A 23,577-nucleotide genomic window follows, 5' to 3' on the forward strand; every position below is an offset into this window, starting at 1 on the left:
CTATTGGAAAAAGGGCTCCTATTATTACTTGTTAAATAGGAATAGAGATCATATGAATGTCCCCTATATCATTATTTTACCTATATTCATGAACTTCAATTTTCATAATATAAACGAGGAAATGTGAGTTAGGAGAATGGAGACAGTGTTAAAGAAGAAAATCTGTCTTTAACAGTGAAGTTAACTGACAGCTAATAATTGCAAATAAGTGATTTGAAGAATGTTATTATGGTTGTCATTGGGAACATTTAGAGTACTGCAAGTTTATATGCTGAAGATTACCTTGCATGATAGAAGACTTTGATAACGAAGAAGAGAGAATAACCAAGTTAAGGCAGTAATTGCATAACTTATAGGGAGTGGGTTGCAAAACAAGTGGATGCATTTATTTGACTGTGATAGAAGAAGAATATTTTTCACCTTAAAAAATGTAAAAACAAAATGCCCAGAAACATATCTCTTCTACCTACCTACCTATCATCTACCTCTCTGCATATACATACACATACATGTATGTCATTCATAATGTCTCTCTATATATAACTTCTTCTCTTTCTCTCTAATTCTGTTCTAGCCTTTGAAACGAACTAAAATCTGCAGCTGGAACAAGTTTGAGTTCCTACAAGACTCAGAATAGATCTGGTTTTCACAGATCCGCAGTGTAGAGTACCCTTTATCAGAATTGCTTTTGGGTAGTCTGTAGGGCAGAGATAAGACTTAACGCTTGCATCCTTAAAGATTGCATCATAAGGATACAAGAACTAATCAGACTTTCCCATCATAGGTTGGTAAATGGTTAAAATATGTGAAAGCAACTTGGTAGACACTTGTGTCCTTTTCTGCCTATAACTACACAAGTCCTTTTAATTTTTTTCTTTTCACTGTCTCTGAATTTTTATCCACTTATCCAACATGCATTGATCGATTCAAGCTGTCATATCTCACTTGGACTATTGCTGTTGTTCTCTTATTGTGTTTTTGCTTCTAATTTCTCCACTAGTGTGATTTCCCCTAAAATATGAACATGATATTTATATAATGACCGACAGGCCTCATAAGATAAAACTCAAGCCTTTAGCATGGTGTATATACACTTAATTATAATAAAGAAATCATTCAGAACCAGCTACATAATTTTTTAAGTCTAGTGAAAAACGAAAATACTAGGTCACTTGTTCATAAATGATTATGAATTTCAAGATAATGAGACAAGCATTTAACCTAACTCAGGATTTTCTGAGCATGAGGCCCGTCACCATTGCAGAAGCAGCGCCCACATGATGCTGACCTTGATCTCACCATTTGCCACATCATTTTCTAATGTGTCTTCACAAGTACCCTCGAGTCTAGGAATGCCTCAGTAATTAAACATTCTGAACTATTTATTGTTCTTTGCCCTTTCCATGTGTCTGCCATGCCCTTCATCATCTTTTTCTGAAAAGACTTTCTGTCTTGGACCTGGTCAGAAAAATGTCCATCTTCTTTTTATGGACTTAAATCTTCTTTCTTAATATCTGAAAACTTCTCTGAAAAATTTAAGATTTTGATCACTGTTTTCTGGATAACACCATCATACTTAGCATGTACTCAGTTTGTACTTATTACATAATTGCAGAATTTACTTATACATTTTTCTCCAAGCCTAGATCAGCCCCAATAGAAACTGTCTATACTTTAATTATATTTTAGTGTCTCATGCTTGGTCCAATGCCTGGCATGCATTAAACACTTTGTAAATGTTTTTTGGAGGATTCATATATTATAAAAATGCTAAATATTTTAAAGTGGTGAGCCACTAATATTTGCACTACTTATGAATGTTCTAAGTGTCAAAACTTACTATACAATTTTAGGTCCAATTAAAAGTTTGTTTAGGTTGTAGATTTTGAGAGAATTTGAAACTATTTTATATTTGAAGACATTTGGAATCATCAAAATGGAATTTTAAAGTGTTCTATTAGGCAAGTCACGCATAGTCATTTTCAAAACCCACTCTGAATTTATCAATTCTTTTACTCCAACTAGGGAAGGGAAAGCAACTGAGATTTTTATATTTCAACTGATATTTGAATAAACTGCTTCATCTTTATTATTTCTGCTTAAATTCATTTCTCTGATATTGTATAGATAAATTCCTAGTATAAAGCACATATTATCAGAAATAATGTTTGAACATGAAAAAGAAAAAGTGAAACTATTAGTCACTCAGTAGTTTCCGACTCTTTGCAACATCATAGACTGTAGACTGCTACTCTGTTAATGGTTTCTCTAGGCAAGAATACAGGAGTGGGTTGCTGTTCCCTTCTCCAGGGGATCTTCCGTACCCAGGGATCAAACCCACGTCTCTCATTTTGAGGGCAGATTCCTTACCAGCTGAGCCACCAGGGAATAAAGCAATGAGATGTGTCACATGATTATCTTGTAGGCACTTTTCTAGATGTTATAGAAATCAGAAAGACATTTTCTTTGATAGCATCAAAGAAAATGCATCAGTCAAAATGGTGATGATAAATAAAGGAGAGGCATACATTTTTAAACAGGTTATTTTAGAATCATGTGCAAGTTTGATTTAATGAAATATATTTTTAAAATATAGTGGGTAAAATTTGTGTTTGCTTATAAATGTCTGTATCCTCCAAAATTTATATGCTGAAATCTTAATACATAAGCTGTGCCCTTTGGGAGGTGCTTCAATCATGAATGTGGAGCCCTCATAAATGGGATTGGTGCTCTTTACTTCCACAGAGCTCCCCATCCCGCCTGTCATGTGAGGACACAGGAAGCTGCAGACTGTGAATCAGGAAGCCGGGCCTCACCAGATATGACAATTACCGCTGTATTAATCTTGGACTTTCCAGCCTCCAGAACTGTGAGGAATACATTTTTATTGTTTATAAGCAAACCAGTCTAGAGCACTTTCTGATGGCAGTCCAAATGGGGTAAGTCATCTTCAGTCAGGTCAGACACTCAGTCGTGTCCGACTCTTTGCGACCCCACGGACTGTAGCACGCCAGGCCTCCCTGTCCGTCACCAACTCCTAGAGCTTGCTCAAACTCATGTCCAATGTGTGAGTGTTGCCATCCAGATATCTCATCCTCTGTTGTCCCCTCCTCCTCCTGCCTTCAATCTTTCCCAGCATCAGGGTCTTTTCTGAGTCAGTTCTTTGAATCAGGTGGCCAAAATATTGGAAATTCAGCTTCAGCATCAGTCCTTCTAAATGAGTCTTCAGGACTGATTTCCTTTAGGATGTCTGGTTAGATCTCCTTGCTATCCAAGAGACTCTCAAGAGTTTTCTCCAACACCACAGTTCAAAAGCATCAATTCATTGGCACTCAACTTTTTTTTATAGTCCAACTCGCACCTCCATACATGACTACTGGAAAAACCATAGCTTTGACTAGATGGACCTTTGTTGGCAAAGTAACATCTCTGTTTTTTAATATGCTGTCTAGGTTGGTCATAACTTTTCTTCCAAGGAGCAAGCATATTTTAATTTCATGGCTGCAGTCACCATCTGCAGTGATTTTGGAGCCCAAGAAAATAAAGTTTCTCACTGTTTCCACTGTTTCCCCATCTATTTGCCATGAAGTGATGGAAGTGGATGCCATGTTTTTTGAATGTTGAGTTTTGAGCCAACTTTTTCACTCTCCTCTTTCACTTTCATCAAGAGGCTCTTTAGTTCTTCTCCGCTTTTTGCCATAAAGTTGGCATCATCTGCATATCTGAGGTTATTGATATTTCTCCCAGAAATCTTGACCCCAGCTTGTGTTTCATCCAGCCCAGAATTTCCCATGATGTACTCTGCATATAAGTTAAATAAGCAGGGTGACAGTATACAGCCTCGATGTACTCCTTTCCCAATTTGGAAACAGTCTGTTGTTCCACGTCCAGTTCTAACTATTGCTTCTTGCCCTGCATACAGATTTCTCAGGAAGCAGTTAAGGTGGTCTGGTATTCCCATCTCTTGAAGAATTTTCCACAGTTTGTTGTGAACTACATAGTCAAAGGCTTTGGCATAATCAATAAAGCAGATGTTTTGCTGGTATTCTCTGGCTTTTTCGATGATCCAATGGATGTTGGCAATTTGATCTCTGAGTCCTCTGCCTTTTCTAAATTCAGCTTGGACATCTGGAAGTTCATGGTTCACATACTGTTGAAGCCTGGCTTGGAGAAGTTTGAGCCTTACTTTGCTAGTGTGTGAGATGGGTGCAATTGTGCAGTAGTTTGAACGTTCTTTGGCATTGCCTTTCTTTGGGATTGGAATGAAAACTGACCTTTTCCAGTTCTGTGGCCACTGCTGAGTTTTCCAAATTTGCTGGCATATTGAGTGCAGCGCTTTCATAGCTTCATCTTTTAGGATTTGAAATAGCTTACCTCCACTAGCTTTTTTTGTAGTGATGCTTCCTAAGACCCACTTGACACCCCACTGCAGGATGTCTGGCTCTATGTGAGTGATCACACCATCATGGTTATCTGAGTTATTAAGATTTTTTTTGTACAGTTCTGTGTATTCTTGCCACCTCTTCTTAATATCTTCTGCTTCTGTTATGTCCATACCATTTCTGTCCTTTATTGAGCCCATCTTTGCATGAGATGTTCCCTTGGTATCTCTAATTTTCTTGAAGAGGTCTCTAATCTTTCCCATTCTATTGTTTTCCTTTATTTCTTTGCATTGATCACTGAGGAAGGTTTTCTTATCTTTCTTACACATACTATAGAATCTGCCAAAAATAAGCTATGCTTTGCAAACAAATTTAAGATGCTAAATAAAACAGCATTATTAATAGGTTTTAAAAAGCAAACCAAAAATTCCTACTTTTGTTTCAATTTTATACTTAATATAATGAGTCAAATCATAATATTTAATTTAATTATAGGAATTGGGAGTTAAATTATAAGAAATTTTATTTTTAAATTTTTGGTTCTCTAAAATCTAGGTACAAAATTTTTTTGTGTGTGTTTTTATGCTACAAGACCCTAACATCATGAAAGAAAATTCAGTTGTCCAATATAAGTATATCAGCAGAAATTTATGTGAGTAAGCTAGTAGGAAGCTAGGCAATAGGAATAAATAGAGACCCTTATAGAGATTTCAAATGAAGACCTTTACAGTGATTTCAAATGAAGACAAAATGAATGAATAATTCTTGCTGAAATCCCCAGTTTCTTATGAGTTGGTTTGTTTAATAACTGACTAAAGTATCCTTGAGATGCCTACGAATGCTGCTATAGGAATGGTCCCATTTTCCAAAGCCTGGAATAATTCCATTATGATACAAGGAGTTTTTCACTGTTGTATCCTAGAAAAAAAAAAAGATTATTAAAAATAATTAACCCTATCAATCCTAAGGTTATAAAGCATAAGTTTCATATAAAAACAAATAGAAATAAACAATATGAATCTCTCTTAACATATTTGTTGGTAGAATTTTCACCTAACCAAAATCTATTAAAAATACAATTTATACACAATTTTCTATTAAATAAAACCCTTTCAATATTTATATCTAGAAGTTATTTCTGAATGGAGCTTTTTTTAAATTTTAAAACAAGATTATGAGGAGAAATTATATTTGAAGTTATAAAGCATTTCTTTTCGCTGAAAAATTTTATACATATTATTTAGCTTATCATCTTGATACTGATGTTAAAGGAGATTGAACAAGGAGTTATCTGCCCAATTTTTATTACTTGTCAATATTATAAGCTATTATAATAACTGGAAGAGCTTGTATTATAATACATTGTTTAATGTCTCTCTTTGGATCCTCCAAATTAAGAGGGTAACTGTCTGTGGTGCCCCTCCTTAGAAGAGGCTTAGACTTCTCTGTTCCATTGATGCCAGCTATCGCTGCGTACCTTGCTTTGGCTGATAGATTGAGACATGGGGTGTGCATTTCCAAAAAGAAGCTTCATGAGCCATTGGCAATTTCTGACACTATCTCTCTTTAGTCACGTGAGAGCAACACTCTGAGTGTCAGCCAAATGTAGACGAATGTCAGTCTATACTAGACAAGTGTGTGAGAAGTGAACCTTTGTTGTTGAGAGTAACCAAGGCCTGGGAATCATTTGTACCATGGCAAAATTTAGCCTAATCTGGAAGACCACATTAATATTTAAAAATACATATAATTCTAGATTTAATTTTGTTTATATTGACTTTAGTTTGAAAACAGAGAATAAAATAAAAGCCATGGAAAATAGGTGATATTTATAAGAAAGTGAAAAGGAATAAGTTTGTGCTGAATGCCTACTGTCTCATTTAATGCCCACAATAAACATGAAAGATGGGAGCATTTGATTACTTTTCAGTAGAAGACATTAAGGCAGTTTTTAATAAAAATCCTAGTTGACTCTTAGAGTAATGTGAGTAATTACATGTTGCCTAAATATATAATAATAAAATGATGTTTAATTCTTAGAATATAAATACTTTGCACCTATTAAAACATAGAAAATGTCTGTAAAACAACTCTGAAAGCAATGATATTCATGTTAACATTAATTTATTTTGAAAGATACTATAATTAACCTTAAGTTATATCAAGCTTCAGGAAATAAATATGTTATTGTTCTTACAGCATAACTTTTTGTTTTTAGTTGAGTATGCTTTGACTATTTTGTGCAGCCTATTAATTTAATTTTCATACTTCATTTTCATTTGCAGGGCTGAAAAACTTTTTTTCATGTAATATCATTTTATTAGTTACCATTCAATTATTACAAAGAAAAAATTATCAAAAAGGTAAATTTACAAAAGTACTGATAATTAAAATAATACTAATTAAACACAGAGAAAATTAATCTGGGCAGTAAACAGATACTTCAAAGTGGTAATCCAGATAGTTCAGGATGCATTTATACTATTTTTCTGTTAACATTGATAGTAATAAGAAGTAATAATTGAAGAAAGTAGGGAAAACTACTAGACCATTCAGGTATGACCTAAATCAAATCCCCTATGATTATACAGTGGAAGTGAGAAATAGATTTAAGGGACTACATCTGATAGACAGAGTGCCTGATGAACAATGGAATGAAGTTCGTGACATTGTACAGGAGACAGGGATCAAGACCATCCCCATGGAAAAGAAATGCAAAAAAGCAAAATGGCTGTCTGGGGAGGCCTTACAAATAGCTGTGAAAAGAAGAGAAGCGAAAAGCAAAGGAGAAAAGGAAAGATATAAGCATCTGAATGCAGAGTTCCAAAGAATAGCAAGAAGAGATAAGAAAGCCTTCCTTAGTGATCAATGCAAAGAAATAGAGGAAAACAACAGAATGGGAAAGACTAGAGATCTCTTCAAGAAAATCAGAGATACTAAAGGAACATTTCATGCAAAGGTGGGCTCTATAAAGGACAGAACTGGTATGGACCTAACAGAAGCAGAAGATATTAAGAAGAGATGGCAAGAATACACAGAAGAACTGACAAAAAAGATCTTCACGACCCAGGTAATCACGATGGTGTGATCATTGCCCTAAAGCCAGACATCCTGGAATGTGAGGTCAAGTGGGCCTTAGAAAGCATCACTACGAACAAAGCTAGTGGAGGTGATGGAATTTCAGTTGAGTTTTTTCAAATCCTAAAATATGATGCTGTGAAAGTGCTGCACTCACTATGCCAGCAAATTTGGAAAACTCAGCAGTGGCCACAGGACTGGAAAAAGTCAGTTTATATTCCAATCCCAAAGAAAGGCAATGGCAAAGAATGCTCAAACTACCACACAATTGCACTCATCTCACACGGCTAGTAAAGTAATGCTCAAAATTCTCCAAGCCAGGCTTCAGCAATACGTGAACCGTGAACTTCCTGATGTTCAAGCTGGTTTTAGAAAAGGCAGAGGAACCAGAGATCAAATTAACAACATCCCCTGGATCATGGAAAAAGCAAGAGAATTCCAGAAGAGCATCTATTTCTGCTTTATTGACTATGCCAAAGCCTTTGACTATGTGGATCACAATAAACTGTGGGAAATCCTGAAAGAGATGGGAATACCAGACCACCTGACCTGCCTCTTGAGAAATTTGTATGCAGGTCAGGAAGCAACAGTTAGAACTGGACATGGAACAACAGACTGGTTCCAAATAGGAAAAGGAGTACATGAAGGCTGTATATTGTCACCCTGTTTATTTAACTTCTAAGTAGAGTACATCATGAGAAACGCTGGACTGGAAGAAACACAAACTGGAATCAAGATTGCCGGGAGAAATATCAATAACCTCAGATATGCAGATGACACCACCCTTATGGCAGAAAGTGAAGAGAACTCAAAAGCCTCTTGATGAAAGTGAAAGTGGAGAGCGAAAAAGTTGGCTTAAAGCTCAACATTCAGAAAATGAAGACCATGGCATCCGGTCCCACCACTTCATGGGAAATAGATGGGGAAACAGTAGAAACAGTGTCAGACTTTATTTTTCTGGGCTCCAAAATCACTACAGATGGTGACTGCAGCCGTGAAATTAAAAGATGCTTACTCCTCGGAAGGAAAGTTATGACCAACCTAGATAACATACTCAAAAGCAGAGACATTACTTTGCCAACAAAGGTCCATCTAGTCAAGGCTATGGTTTTTCCTGTGGTCATGTATGGATGTGAGTGTTGGACTGTGAAGAAGCCTGAGTGCTGAAGAATTGATACTTTTGAACTGTGGTGTTGGAGAAGACTCTTGAGAATCCCTTGGACTGCAAGGAGATCCAACCAGTCCATTCTGAAGATCAGCCCTGGGATTTCTTTGGAAGGAATGATGCTAAGGCTGAAGCTCCAGTACTTTGGCCACCTCATGTGAAGAGTTGACTCACTGGAAAAGACTGATGCTGGAAGGGATTGGGGACAAGAGGAGAAGGGGACGACAGAGGATGAGATGGCTGGATGGCATCACTGACTCGATGGACGTGAGTCTGGGTGAACTCCGGGAGTTGGTGATGGACAGGGAGGGCTGGTGTGCTGCGATTCATAGGGTCGCAAAGAGTCGGACATGACTGATCTGATCTGATCTGATCTGAATATATAGAATTACAACAAAAATAAGAGATACTTGATATCACAAATACATCAGTTGTTTCACTGAGATTTGAACTTATGGAAACTAGGGGACAAATGTTACATAAGTTAAAAAATTTCAAATTAGGACTTGGAAATATTAAGTAACCTGTGAGTCATGCAGCTCAAAAATGGTAAAGCCCAGATTTGAATCTGAGTCAATCTTCTCTTTTGTTATCACTGAATTTTTAGATAGAGCATTGTCCTCCTTAAGGTAAATAGTTCAAAACCCCCACAAAACTTATGATCTGATATTAATGACTGAAAAGTAAAAACGAATAAAATTGCTGACAAAAAATGTAGTAGAATATCGGAGAAATATATTCAGGAATTCTTTCTTGTCAGAAGCTTATATCAATAGAAATATTTTCTTGAAATTAGCATCAAACTTTTTATGATTGCTTATTTATCTTTTATATATATTAATATTTTTGTAAAAATAATTAGAGGTAAATAGAAGATGAAATAAAAGCAAAGAAGACCAATAAAGCCAGGTAAGGGCACAATTCATAGAACACAAAAATAATAACAAATGAGAACTCTTAATAGAAGTTGCTGCACCTTGGCACCAAACATATTTGACTTCATAGGCAACTAAGTTAAAATGATATTTTGTAAGTTTCATGGCTTACGTTTCTGAATAAAGCAAACCTATTCCTCAAGTATAGTTACATCCCCATTGGTATTAAGATATAGCATAAATTTATTAGCAGATTTTTTTTTTCAGGAAAAAGTAAACTCATTCAACAGTCCTAAAGTTTACCCTATCATGCAGCACAAAAAAGTAGCAAATCTTTGATTTTTCTAAAATAAATTTAATCTACTTTGAAAAATTTACCCAGGGCTTACAGGAAATTGAATTTAGTTACTCTTGATATCCTTTCCATTCTTTTCAGAATAGTGCAAATGTCATGAGTCTAATGTAGTTCACGCCTTCGAAGGGGAAGCTGTGGTCTGTGTTCATGGTCACTAATGACATGCTCTGCTTTGAGCCCACCCGAGATGGTGCAGTGGTAAAGAACCCATGCTTGACAATGCAGGAGACACGGGCGACCCGGGTTCAGTCCGTGGACTGAGAAGATCTCGTGATGTAGGAAATGGCAACCCACTCTCGTACTCGTGCCTGGAAAATTCCATTGACGGTGGAGCCTGGTGGGCTGCAGTCCACGGGGTCAAAAAGAGTCAGACACGACTGAGCACTTGAAGCACACACAGATGCCTCTTAACCCGGGCTGACCCCATCACTTGTGAGACACCAGTGTCTGGGACCCACTCTCCCCGGGTCTACCACGCAGTTACTCTCTCTGAAGCAGGTCGCCTCGCTTGGCACTATTGGGGAGATAGCACACGTCTTCCCTCTCACAGAGCATATAAAATGATTTCACTTGTGACATTTTAGAGAAGCTCTTCAGACACCCCTCTGCGCTTTCAGTTTCCACCAACCATGTGGAAACTATTCTCTATATATTTTCTGGATTCATGATGAATATTTTCCCATTAAAACTCCACTATAAACACAATAGTTGAAAGTTGAAAAAAAAAATAGATGCTAGTAACTTTTATTTTATTCTTACTAATTTACTTTGTTAGGAGTACACTTTTTAGAGGGCCAAGTCTTAAGAAAAGTCAGAGTTAGGCTTTGTTGAGTTTTATTGCTGTTATATTAGATTTGGTAATATACTGTATTAACTGTGTGTTCAATTTAAGCTATTAAGTTTTAATTGTCAAAAACAGATAAAATGGAAAACTAAAATTTTCTTTCTCCAAAATTAGGGAATTCAAATATGGTCTAAAATGTATTCATTTGTCTTATGCTTTTGTTCTCTCTCTCTGTCTCTTCAATGTAATATAATATGCATAAAACACCATTTTAACCCTTTAGAGACATACAGTTCGGTGGCCTCAACTACATTCACATTGTTTTGTAACTATCGCCACTGTTCATCTCCAAAAGGTTTTCATCATCCCAAACTGAAATTCTGCATCCACAAAACAGAAACTCCCCACTCTACTCACCCCCGAGCTCCAGATAACTGCTACCCTACCTTCTGCCTCTGTAAATTAAGATGGAATTTGGCTATTCTAGGTACCTCCTGTAAGTGGAATCATATTTGCACTTTTATGTCTAGCTCATTTCACTTAGCATAATGTCTCCAAGTTTCACCCCTGTAGAATATAACAGATCCTCATTCTCTCTCACAGGACTTTTCTTTATCTGGATACCATGAGCATGTTTAGCAACAAAGCTCAGAAAGGAACTGGAAATAATGAGCTTAGTGGATGGTAAGTTAAAGCATATCTTTTGTCATGAGAGAGAAAAAGAGAGAAAGAGAGAGAGAAAAAAAAAAGAGAGAGAGAGAAATTTGGGAGAGCTAAAAGATAAAATGCAGAAGCTGATATTACAGAACTTGAATTTTTCCCATTGCACTGGAAAATTAATTTCAATACTTTTCAGCACCTCTTCATTTCAGGTTTACATTAGACACAGGGCTTTTTAAATTTATCGCTTGGTTTGAAAATGGGCAAAAGGTTTGTAACACAGCCTCCCTAGCTAAACTCCTTTTCTCAAATTTTATAAAAACCAGGTTTTTCTATTAAAAATATAGTCATGGGAATCTTGGAAGAAGATGTTATTGTTATAAAATGATGCAACAAGCAGTAAGGACAAAGACTGCCAAGCTAAACACAAAGCGTAAAGTCCATCTGCGTATCCCCACACTCTTGCACATGTATCCCAGTGTGAATTGTCTGTGAGTTTCTGATGACAGAACTTGACCCATTAAACACTCATTCTGAGAAAGACTCAGCTTTCTCCACAAACTGCATTTATATTTCCCAGATGATTACATCTTTTATCAAAAGCAGCAGTTGAGAAATGGGCAAGCTCAACATCAGAAACATAGTCCAGCTTTGACACTTTGACAACCAGTTTCACTTGCAAAGATAAGGGAAAGGCAAGGAGAGCAAGGCAGTTGTTGGGATTAGATTCTCAAGAACAACATTAAGTTCATGTCACGAAAGATGGGGAAAAAAATCAGTGATCATCAGATGGCAAATTGTTTCTCAGGAAATTGAATAGTTTACTTAAAAACTTAGCTTGTGTTTTTATCTTTGAAATACAAGAGTCAAAGAATCAATAAATGTATCACATTCAAGACAGGAATACACAGAATGCATGCATATTATACCCAGAGACATCTGTATATACCTATATATCTGTTTGTGTCAATAAAAATAAACATGTTCTTCAAAAGATGTTTGTAAATTTTTTACACATCTTTCTTACATGTACAAACTTACTATTATAAAAATTATTGGATTTGCAAACATTTTTCCTATTGTAGAGGTTGATTTTTCATTTTTGATAGTTTCTTTTCTGTGAAGAAGTTTTCTAATTGGTTTCTAAATTTCTATTTCTGGTTTATTTTTGCTTTTGTTGTCTTGGCTTTTGGTATCAAATCCAAAAAAAGTATTGCCAAACTAGCATCAAGGAACTTATCCTATGTTTTCTTCCATTATATAATTTGGCTCCTTTGCTATAAATTATTTGACCCTATCTATGTGGCTTAGAGGAGGCTATTATACTGGTGTGGTGATGCTTGGAAAGAACATCTCAGTTTTATGTTTGTGTTGGTCTTATTGTGGTCAGGAAATACTCAGGGTCGTGCACAGGCACTCAGGTGACGAATGTTTCCCCCGATGCAATGGCACCCCACTCCAGTACTCTTGCCTGGAAAATCCCATGGACGGAGGAGCCTGGTAGGCTGCAGTCTATGGGGTTGAGAAGAGTCAGACACGACTGAGCGACTTCACTTTCACTTTTTACTTTCATGCATTGGAGAAGGAAATGGCAACCCACTCCAGTGTTCTTGCCTGGAGAATCCCAGGGACAGGGGAGCCTGGTGGGCTGCCGTCTATGGGGTCACACAGAGTCGGACACGACTGAAGCAACTTAGCAGCAGCATGTGGGCTTAAGTTGGAGCTCTCTAGGCTGTTCCATTTATTTATCAGTTTTTATGCCAGTAACATACTTTCCTGCCCTTTGCTTGGGTAGGAAGCTTGACTTCTAAACTGCAATGTGTGCCTATCAGTAGATTCAGTTTGTGGCCTGGCTTAGCCTTCTACATGCTGAATCTTGCTTTATATATAATTATTTATCAATTTGTTGCTTCATAATCTATGTCAGTCTGTATTTCTAAATTCAAAGCAAGCAACCAAACAAACAAGAAATGCCGACACATTGAATCCCCACATGGACCTGCAATCCCTACACGGACCTTATGATGTGCTGTCTTCACACTTCAGGACTCATGACAATATGTTCTCCACTGAACATAGTGTGGCCTTCTACCTGAAACTGATTTAGCTCTTCAGCCCCACTGCTCAATTCTTGAACTTTTTATCTTCGTATCACTGATAAATGGACACTAGCCTTGCATATAACATATGCAATTGGTCTATGTAAAATTTCAGTTCAGTTCAGTTCAGTCACTCAGTCGTGTCCGACTCTTTGCGACCCCATGAATCACAGCACGCCAGGCCTCCCTGTCCATCACCAACTCCCAGAGTTCACTCAGACTCATGTCCATCGAGTCAGTGATGCCATCCAGCCATCTTATCCTCCGTCGTCCCCTTCTCCTCCTGCCCCCAATCCCTCCCAGCATCAGAGTCTTTTCCAATGAGTCAACTCTTCGCATGAGGTGGCCAAAGTACTGGAATTTCAGCTTTAGCATCATTCCTTCCAAAGAAATCCCAGGGCTGATCTCCTTCAGAATGGACTGGTTGGATTTAGACAGATGCTATATTATTAGCCACTGTTTAAAACAACCGTTGGATTACAGTGATCTGAATATTTATCATTATGTTTAGAGTCATGGAAATTGAGAATTAAGGAAAACTCACAGAGCTGTATATATTCAAGATAAGACATTACAATGCATACTGCACAAAATTAACATTAAAGCTCCTTCTGCTTTTTTCCATACAAAAGAGAAAAACAAGTGAATTACAACTACTTCCCTTAGGATACTCTGAGTTATATTATGCTACTACTCTACAAATTCCACATTATATATTGAGATCAAATAAATGTTAAGCTCTGAAAGGCAAAGTTTCATGATAGTTAGCATCTTTCACATTTATGAAGTGTTACAAAGAGGCGTAGGAAAAGATGGTGGTGTAGGAAGACCCTGGACTCACCTCCTCCCATGAACACACCAAAATTCCAACTACTTATGCTGCAACTATCTCTGAGAATCACTTGAAGTCGACTAGAAAATATGTTCCACAACTGAAAATAAAAAGGACATGCCACAGTGAGATGGGTGGGAGTGGGGGGCAGGGTCTGGCCATGAACCACACTGTCAGTATTGTGACCTCTAGGCAGAAAGGATATCACAGCCTTGAAGGTTGCCTCTGAGGAATGAGAGATTCAAGCCCCAGACCAGACTCCCCAGGCCAAGGGATCTGCACTGGGAAAATGATCTCCCACAATATCTGGCTTTGAAAATCAATGGTACTTGTGTGACCCTGACTACTGGGGAGGCTATAGAAAACTGAGACTCCACTCTTAAAGGGCATGCTCAAAAACTCTCTCTGAATTCCAGTACAGAGGCAACGTTCTGAAAAGTGTCTGGGTCGTTCATAAGGAGGGGCTTACTAGGCCGCACCAGTGGTAAAGAACCCACCTGTCAGTGCAGGAGATGTAAGAAGTGTGGGTTCGATCCCAGGTTTGGAAAGATCCCCTGGAGGATGGCATGGCAACCTACTGGAGTATACTTCCTGGGAGAAGCCCATGGACAGAGGAGCCCAGAGGGCTACAGTCCTTAGAGTCTCACAGAGCTGGATACAACTGAAGCAACTTAGCATGCTTAGAGGGCTTCCCTCATAGCTCAGTCGGTAAAGAATCTGCCTGCAATGCAGGAGACCCGGGTTTGATTTCTGGGTTGGGAAGATCCCCTGGAGAAGGAAATGGCAACCCACTCCAGTATTCTTGCCTGGAGAATCCCATGGACAGAGGAGCCTGGCAGACTACAGTCCATATTGTTGCGCAGAGTCAGACACGACTGAGCGACTAACGCACACAGCAGCATGCATACATAAAAAGATTCACTGAATAATTACAGAGTATGTGCCCAAGGAGTAGGGATCTGTTGGAATTCACTCTGGGTACAGAGAAGCTGGTAAGTGCCAGTTTTCATTTGATACTAGTGGTAAGTACCTGTCTGCCAATGCAGGAGACACAAGAGATGCTGGTTCAATCCCTGGGTCAGGAATATCCTCTGGAGAAGGACATAGCAACCCACTCCAGTATTCTTGCCTGAAGAATCCCATGGACAGAGGAGCCTGGAGGGCTACAGTCCATGGGTTGCAGAGTTGGACATGACTGAAGCAACTTAGTATGCACAGCATGTGTGCAAGCAATTTTATCTAACTGGCTTAATGCTGGAAGGGGATGCCATTTCTGATTCTACCTATCCAATCTACTGGTGGTCAGCCAAGACTCTCCAAAGCAGCCCATGCCCCACTAGACATAGACTATAATTTTCTGTCCTAGGAATTGTCCAGGCAAGAATACTAGAATAGGTTGTCATTTCCTTCCCCAGGGAATGTTCCCAACCCAGAGACTCAACCCAGATCTCCTACACTGCAGGTGAATTCTTTACTGTCTGAACCTAATGATCAAGGTACTGATCAAACAGGAAGATATAATACTTGTAGACATATATACACTCAACATAGGAAAATTTAAGTACATAAAACAAATATTAAGAGATTTAAATTGATAGTAACACAATTTTAGGTAATTTTAGCATGCCATTTACATTAATTAATATATCATCCAGCTGGAATATATATATATTTGTTGTTCAGTTGCTCAGTCGAAACGGACTCTTTGCAGTCCCATGGCCTACAGCATGCCAGGCTTCCCTGTCCTTCATTATCTCCTAGAGTTTACTCAAATTTGTGTCCATTGAGTCAATGATGCCATCCAACCATCTCATCCTCTGTTGCCCTTTTCTCCTCCTGCCTTCAATCTTTCCCAGCATCAGGGTCTTATTCAATGAATTGGCTCTTTACTTCAGGTGGTCAAGTACTGGAGCTTCAGTTTCAGCATCAGTCCTTCCAGTGAATATTCAGGTTTGATTTCCTTTAGGATAGACTGATTTGATCTCCTTGCTGTCCATGGGACTGTGAGAGTATACCCCAGCATCACAATTCAAAAGCATTTGGTGTTAAGCCTTCTTAATGGTCGAGCTCTCATATCTATATATATAAGGACTTCCCTGGTGGCTCAGATGGTAAAGAATCTGCCTGCAATGTGGGAAACCTGGGTTTAATCCCTGGTTCAGAAAGATCCCCTAGAGAGGGCAATGGCTACCCTCTCCAGCATCCTTACCTAGAGAATTCTATGGACAGCAAACCTGGTGGGCTACAGTTCTTGGGGTCACAAAGAATTGGACATGACTGAGTGACTAATGCATGCTTTTTTCATAGAAGTATGTATATATATATAAAAACATTCCAATCCAAAGTAGCAGAATGCATATTCTTTTTGAGTGAATGTGAAACATTCTCCAGGCTCACATGCTAGCAAGCATAGATCATATACTCATATGATCACATGCTCGATCACAAAAAAGGTTCAGTAAATTTAAGAAAACTGAAATCATATCAACAATCTTTTTTAATCACAATGCTATGAAACTAGAAATTAGGTACAATAAGAAAACTACAAAAAGCATAAGCGCATGGAGGGTAAACAACACACTATTAAACAAAGAATGAGCCATTGAAGAAATCGGAAGATTAAAAAAAAAAAAACCTGGATATAAGTGAAAATGGATACACATATACACACATCCCATATATGTTGGTATATACATATATGGGATGCAGCAAAAATAGTTCTAAAAGGGAAATTTAGAGTGACAGATATCTACCTCAATAAATAAGGAAAGTCTCAAAAAATACACTAATCTTAACACCATTCTGCTCATCTATAGTGAGATGATATTCACTAAACATACTGAAATCATTTCATGATGTATGAAGTCAAATCATTATTCTGTACACCTTAAACTTATACGGCGGCGTATGTCAATTATATGTAAGTTAAAACTGGAAGAAAAAAACAGATGAATGAACAAAAATGCTGTGATACCTACATGCAAGTGGTTCAGGCATAATAATGGAGGGCATGTTACAATTTGGATGAAGCTCAAAAACACTGTGCTAAGTGAAAGAAGCCAGAGAAAAGGTTACATACTGTATGATTCTACTTACTGAAAATAATGTTAATTCATAGAGACAGAAAGCAAATGAGTGACTGCTGGAGGATAGGAGAAAGAGGAGATTGGGGATATAACTGCTTGGTAGATATGAGGTTTCCTTTTGAGATGTTGAAAATAATTTAGAAATTGTGGCTGCATAATATCAATATTATGAATGTACTAAATTCCACTGAATTGTTCTCTTTAAAATATTTAATTTTAAGTTATGTGATTTTCACCTCAATAGAAACTAGATATAAAAAGTGCTAAATGGAATTGCATCAAAAATAACAAATTATCTTAATATAACTAGGATTTTAGGTTTAGTCTTCAACAAGATAATAAAGCAAATTCCATTAAGTCAAAGAAAACACTGTTAGATGTACCTTTTTTCTATCTCATCTGCCTATTTCTTTTCCTTTGCAGCATCCTTTAGAGAACTTCTCACATATTATGCATACACTTGTGTCCATATTTCTATAATTATGTATCTCCCATAAAAGTGATCCAGAAGATCCATAAAAGAAGTGACTGTTTATACCTTGCTATTTTCTTTCTTTCTTTTTTTTAACATTTCATAAGATTTTGATTATCCAGATATCAACTTTCACCATTTAACTAATGCTTACTGAAGTCTTCCCTATATGCCATTCTGTGCTTTGTTCTGGACATACATATGTAAACAAGAGATCTTCAAGAAATCTAAAATCTACAGCAGGAAATGAACAGAAATAAAATGTCAGATAATGAGACAATGTTCTCAAAAAAAGTTGAGCAAGGGGTGTTAAAAAAAAAAAAAAAGCTTCAATTGTCCTTTTAAAAGCTTTAAACACAGTTCAGAGAATTAATGATTAATATTTCCTTTAATAATAATTTCAATGGGAAGAATAATAAAATATCGATTTTACAATAAAAAGATAAACTTTGGTATAATAGCAAAAGAAAAATATTTTCACTTCTTAATAACATATTCCGTATTAGTCATGAAGACTAGCCTGAGGTAACAGGTCAATTAATATGATAATTTGATACTTAAAGACTTAGGCATAACAAGTGAAATTTAATTTTGTAATCTCATGGTAATCATTTAGGGTCCAGAAGAGAGCAACACAATAATTAAAAGAAACAGCATTTATGAAGGGAATTGAAGGAACTAATGAAATATAGCCTAGAAAAGAGAAGAATAAGTGATATTTAATTTTGCTTGAAGAGATGTAGTATAGATACAATGTTAGGGATCAAAGAACTAGGGCAAATGCTGATTTAAATATGTGTCAATTATCAAAAATACATATGCAAGTAGGGCATTTGAACACTGACATTTACATGAAATTTTCTCCCTACAGAATTATACATTTTTTGGCTCTGGACTTACAGACAGGAAAAAATTTACATTAGTTATAACATAAATGAGTGAGAAATTTTTGCACTTTCTTTGTATTTTGGGGAGTAACTTTTTGGGGTTTTTTGAGTTGTGTTTTTTTTTGGTACAATTTGGAATATACTAAATTGTGTCCATTGTGTCTCTTATTGAAAGCAATAAGCATTAATAGTCTTTGATTAATCTGAAATGCTTGTGAACTATAAAGACTGATTTTAAAAAGTCTAAACAACTGTAACCAACACCATTAATAATTTACTATGTCCACTGAAATGGCGCTACAGCTCCTGTCCACTGCACCGCTTTCCCAAAATGTATAAAACCACTTAACCCGTGTAAATTATACTTGTGGACCAAAGACCATGACTTGGACTACTATTTCTGCAACCTATTGAATATTTACATTAAAATTTAAACACAGCTTAAAAACTAATAAGGAGCCATTATTCCAGATATTTTGAAATGCAATTTTATTCTAATTTTTGTAGTGTTTCACCTACTTTAGGTCATTTACTTTAGATTTCTGCTCTGATGCACAGTTCTATTTCAATTCATAATTATTAACATTTTATTATTTATTCCAAATAGAACAAAATAATTTCAAAATTACTTTTTGAAAATAAACTGAAAATTAACCAAAACAAAACAGACAAAAAAAAAAAAACACAAATCTCTATCCTGAGAATAAATTTGAGTGAAGTACATAAGTTGGAATTGTTATTATATCATTTTTATTTCAAACTACTGAAGGATTCAATATTTTAAATCTAAAATTGAAAACTGAAAAGGCATTAGAAAGTAATCTGTCAAATTATTCTTTTCTCACTTCTATATTCAAGTTTACTTTAAGTATTTATTATTTTCATATGCATTTAATGCTATTCTGTATTTTATTGTTTCTATTCATGAGTCCCTTAAATTAAAAAAAAAGAGGGATACACATGTATAAAACACTTAGAAAATAATATTTCAGTATATAAACAATTATTCCCCAAATTTCTACATTTCACTTGATCTTCCATAATAGTCTTTAGTGGCTACCTTACCTCTCAGGAGGTGGGGTAGAATTGTTGCAGGAAGGCGGACCCCTTCCCAGCCGGAAACTGGATTCTTGTCTAACACTCAGAAATCTTCATCATAAAACAAGTCATGCAAATGGTTACTATAGTGCCTGGCCAGGGTGGGTGGTTTCAATCAGTGTGCTTCCCCTAACAGAATGACTCACCCAGTCTAGGTAGAATGGCTCCTTTTCTCATTATCACTTTCTTTACTCTCTGGAAATTCTTAAAGCCACCTTCCTGGACCTAGTGTTTAAGTCAGATTTGTGTAAGTTAAATGGGAACCTCACAAACACAGTAGCAAGCAAATAGAATGTATTAAAGAGAAGGAAAGTACAAAGCTCTCAGCATAGACACTGAGTGGGGATAAAGAGTCCCCCAAAGGTGGGACTTAGAGCAGTTTATATCCTTACCAGTTTTAATCTGTACAGTTTTGGTTGGCTCCTGTTCTTAAAATATGTCATTTCTAATCAGTCAGTTTGGAGAAAGAAATGGCAGCCCATTCCAGTATTCTTGCCTGGAGAATCTGTGGACAGGAGCCTGGCAGGCTGCAGTGCATGGGGTCTCCAAAGAGTTGGACAGGACTGAAGCCACTAAACAATAATCAGTATAAAGGTCATAATGTTTAACTTAACATCCTTATGGCTTCTCTTGATCTTCAGATTAACCTCCACCCTTGTTCATGACCCCTGTCCATTTTACAATGGACCAGGTATGTGGGTTAAAGATTAATGATCATCAGTAGTTTTTCCCTCAGGCATATGGAACAGAAATTAATTGCTCAGTTCACTTCAGTTCAGTTGCTCAGTCGTGTCCAACATTTTGTGACCCCATGAATTGCAGCGCGCCAGGCCTCCCTGTCCAACACCAACTCCCAGAGTTCACTCAGACTCACGTGCATCGTCAGTGATGCCATCCAGCCATCTCGTCCTCTGTCATCCCCTTCTCCTCCTGCCCCCAATCCCTCCCAGCATCAGAGTCTTTTCCAGTGAGTCAACCCTTCGCATGAGGTGGCCAAAGTACTGGAGTTTCAGCTTTAGCATCATTCCTTCCAAAGAAAGCCCAGGGCTGATCTCCTTCAGAATGGACTGGTTGGATCTCCTTGCAGTCCAAGGGATTCTCAAGAGTCTTCTCCAACACCACAGTTCAAAAGTATCAATTCTTCGGTGCTCAGCCTTCTTCACAGTCCACTCTCACATCCATACATGACCACAGGAAAAACCATAGCCTTGACTAGACGGACCTTTGTTGGCAAAGTAATGTCTCTACTTTTGAATATGCTATCTAGGTTGGTCATAACTTCCCTTCCAAGGAGTAAGCGTCTTTTAATTTCATGGCTGCAGTCACCATCTGTAGTGATTTTGGAACACAAAAAATAAAGTCTGACACTGTTTCCACTGTTTCCCCATCTATTTCCCATGAAGTGATGGGACCAGTTGCCATGATCTTCATTTTCTGAATGTTGAACTTTAAGCCAACTTTTTCACTCTCCACTTTTACTTTCATCAAGAGGCTTTTTAGTTCCTCTTCACTTTCTGCCATAAGGGTGGTGTCATCTGCATATCTGAGGTTATTGATATTTCTCCCGGCAATCTTGATTCCAGCTTGTGCTTCTTCCAGCCCAGCGTTTCTCATGATGTACTCTGCATAGAAGTTAAATAAGCAGGGTGACAATATACAGTCTTGACATACTCCTTTTCCTATTTGGAACCAGTCTGTTGTTCCATGTCCAGTTCTAACTGTTGCTGCTCTTCCCTAGATCTGAGTGCTGATAATTTATCAGACCCAAATTCCAGGAATTCTGGACAAAGGGTATAGCTTTAGATTAATGGATCGAGATATTCATTGAAAACAAGACTCAGAGGTCCTATAGAGTCCTATACTGACTGCCTGGTAATTTCGACCTCACAAGCACCAAATCTCACACACATCAGGAACTTCTCGTGTGTTAGGGCCAGTTCCTGTCCCATGAGAGTCAAATGGGTACATCTCTTTCCAACTGCATGAACAGTGACATCATGTTTGGAGCTGGAAATTGGCTATGACGAGATTATTTGCACCCTGAAAACAGTTTTTGTTTCTTTGTTTTGAGAGGGAGAGGAATAGTTTACTTCACATTGATTAACACACCATTGTGTTGTCATTCGGAGAAGGCAATGGCACCCCACTCCAGTGTTCTTGCCTGGAGAATCCCAGGGACTGGGGAGCCTGGTGGGCTGCCGTTTCTGGGGTCGCACAAAGTCGGACACGACTGAAGCGACTTAGCAGCGGCAGCAGCAGCAGTGTTGTCATTCAGTCACTAAGGTGTGTCCATCTCTTTGGGACCCGGTGGACTGTACCACACCTCTGTCCTCCATATGTCCCAGAGTTTGCTCAGATTCATGTCTGTTGTGTCAGTGATGCTAACTAACCATCTCATTCTCTGCCACCTACTCCTCTTTTACCTTAAGTCTTTCCCAGCATCAAGGTCTTTTCCAAGGTGTTGGCTTTTCACATCAGATGGCTAAAGTTTTGGAGCTTCAGCTTCAATGACAGTCCTTCCAGTGAATATTCAGGACTGATTTCCTTTAGGATTGACTGGTTAGATATCCTTGCAGTCAAAGGGACTCTCAAGAGTCTTTTCCAACACCACAGTTCAAAAGCATCAGTTCTTTGGTGCTCAGTCTTCTTTATGATCCATCTCTCACATTCATACATGACTACTAGAAAACCATAGCTTTGACTGGACAGACCTTTGTTGACAAAGTGGCATCTCTGCTTTTTAATATGCTGTCTAGCTTTGTCATAACTTTCCTTCCAAGGAGCAAGAGTCTTTTCATTTCATGACTGTGGTCACCATCTGCAGTGATTCTGAAGCCCAAGAAAATCAAATCAGTCATCACTTTGACTTTTTCCCCTTCTATTTGCCATGAAGCGATGGGACTAGATGCCATGATCTTAATTTTTTGAATGTTGAACTTCCAGCCAGCTTTTTCACTTTTCTATTTTACCCTTATGAAGAGGTTCTTTAGTTCCTCGTCACTTTCTGCCATTAAAGTGATATCATCTGCATATCTGAGGTTGTTGATATTGCCTAGCAATCTTGATTCCAGTTTGTGATTCATCTCTTTTCAGTATGAAAAGGCCAAAAAATATGAATCACACTATTGTGTACAGCTATGCATTGGTCCATACAATTTCCAGTTGGTTTTTAGCTCCAGTTTTATAACTCAACAACAACAAAAATATATAGAATACATACATTTCTAGCTATAGGGCTAGAAAGCATAGTTCACAGTCTCTTCTTGTTAGTGTAAGTATGAGGTCTATAAACTATTAATATGAAATCTGATGTTCCCATTGTCACAGAATTTTTTTTTTAAGGCCTAGGTGTTAGGTAGTTAAAATAGGAGAAAGGAGTTGAAAATGGCAGTGGGTAAAAGACGAAGAAAGGAAAAACTCGTGAAAATGGAACAAAAGAAGATCCATGGACTGGAGTGATAACCTCATGTGAAACAAAGACGTCCCCTTCTTGGCCAGCCCAATTTGCATCAGGCTCAGGGAGGAAGGAGACAAACATATAAAAGGAGGAAGCCAAGACAGATTGAGGCCTCTCCTTTGGGGTTGGCTTGCCCTCACCCCTCAAGGGTGTCTTATCCTTTCCTTGCTGAATAAAACTGAGTTGTAATCGACCTGTAACACTGATCCTCTGTTTCAAATCTTTGCTGTGGCGATTCAGAACCAAGGAAATTACACAGTCCCCCAACATAGGAGTTCCAATATAGAAAGGAAATCAAGGTGAGCCATGACTACTCCTTGGCTCTGTAACAGAAATCTTGCCAGGAC

General features: G+C 37.6%; 1 protein-coding gene across 1 annotated transcript in view; it reads right to left on the reverse strand.

The window, feature by feature from the left end:
- Positions 1-570: 570 nt before the first annotated feature.
- Positions 571-23,577, reverse strand: part of CNBD1 (cyclic nucleotide binding domain containing 1) — a 501,194-nt gene continuing 478,187 nt past the window's right edge. The window contains exon 13 of the mRNA XM_027560651.1: positions 571-697. Within this exon, the coding sequence (XP_027416452.1) occupies positions 571-697 (127 nt within the window). The remainder of the gene's footprint in view (positions 698-23,577) is intronic.

Source organism: Bos indicus x Bos taurus, chromosome 14 (assembly GCF_003369695.1).
Source record: "Bos indicus x Bos taurus breed Angus x Brahman F1 hybrid chromosome 14, Bos_hybrid_MaternalHap_v2.0, whole genome shotgun sequence".
NCBI lineage: Eukaryota > Metazoa > Chordata > Mammalia > Artiodactyla > Bovidae > Bos > Bos indicus x Bos taurus.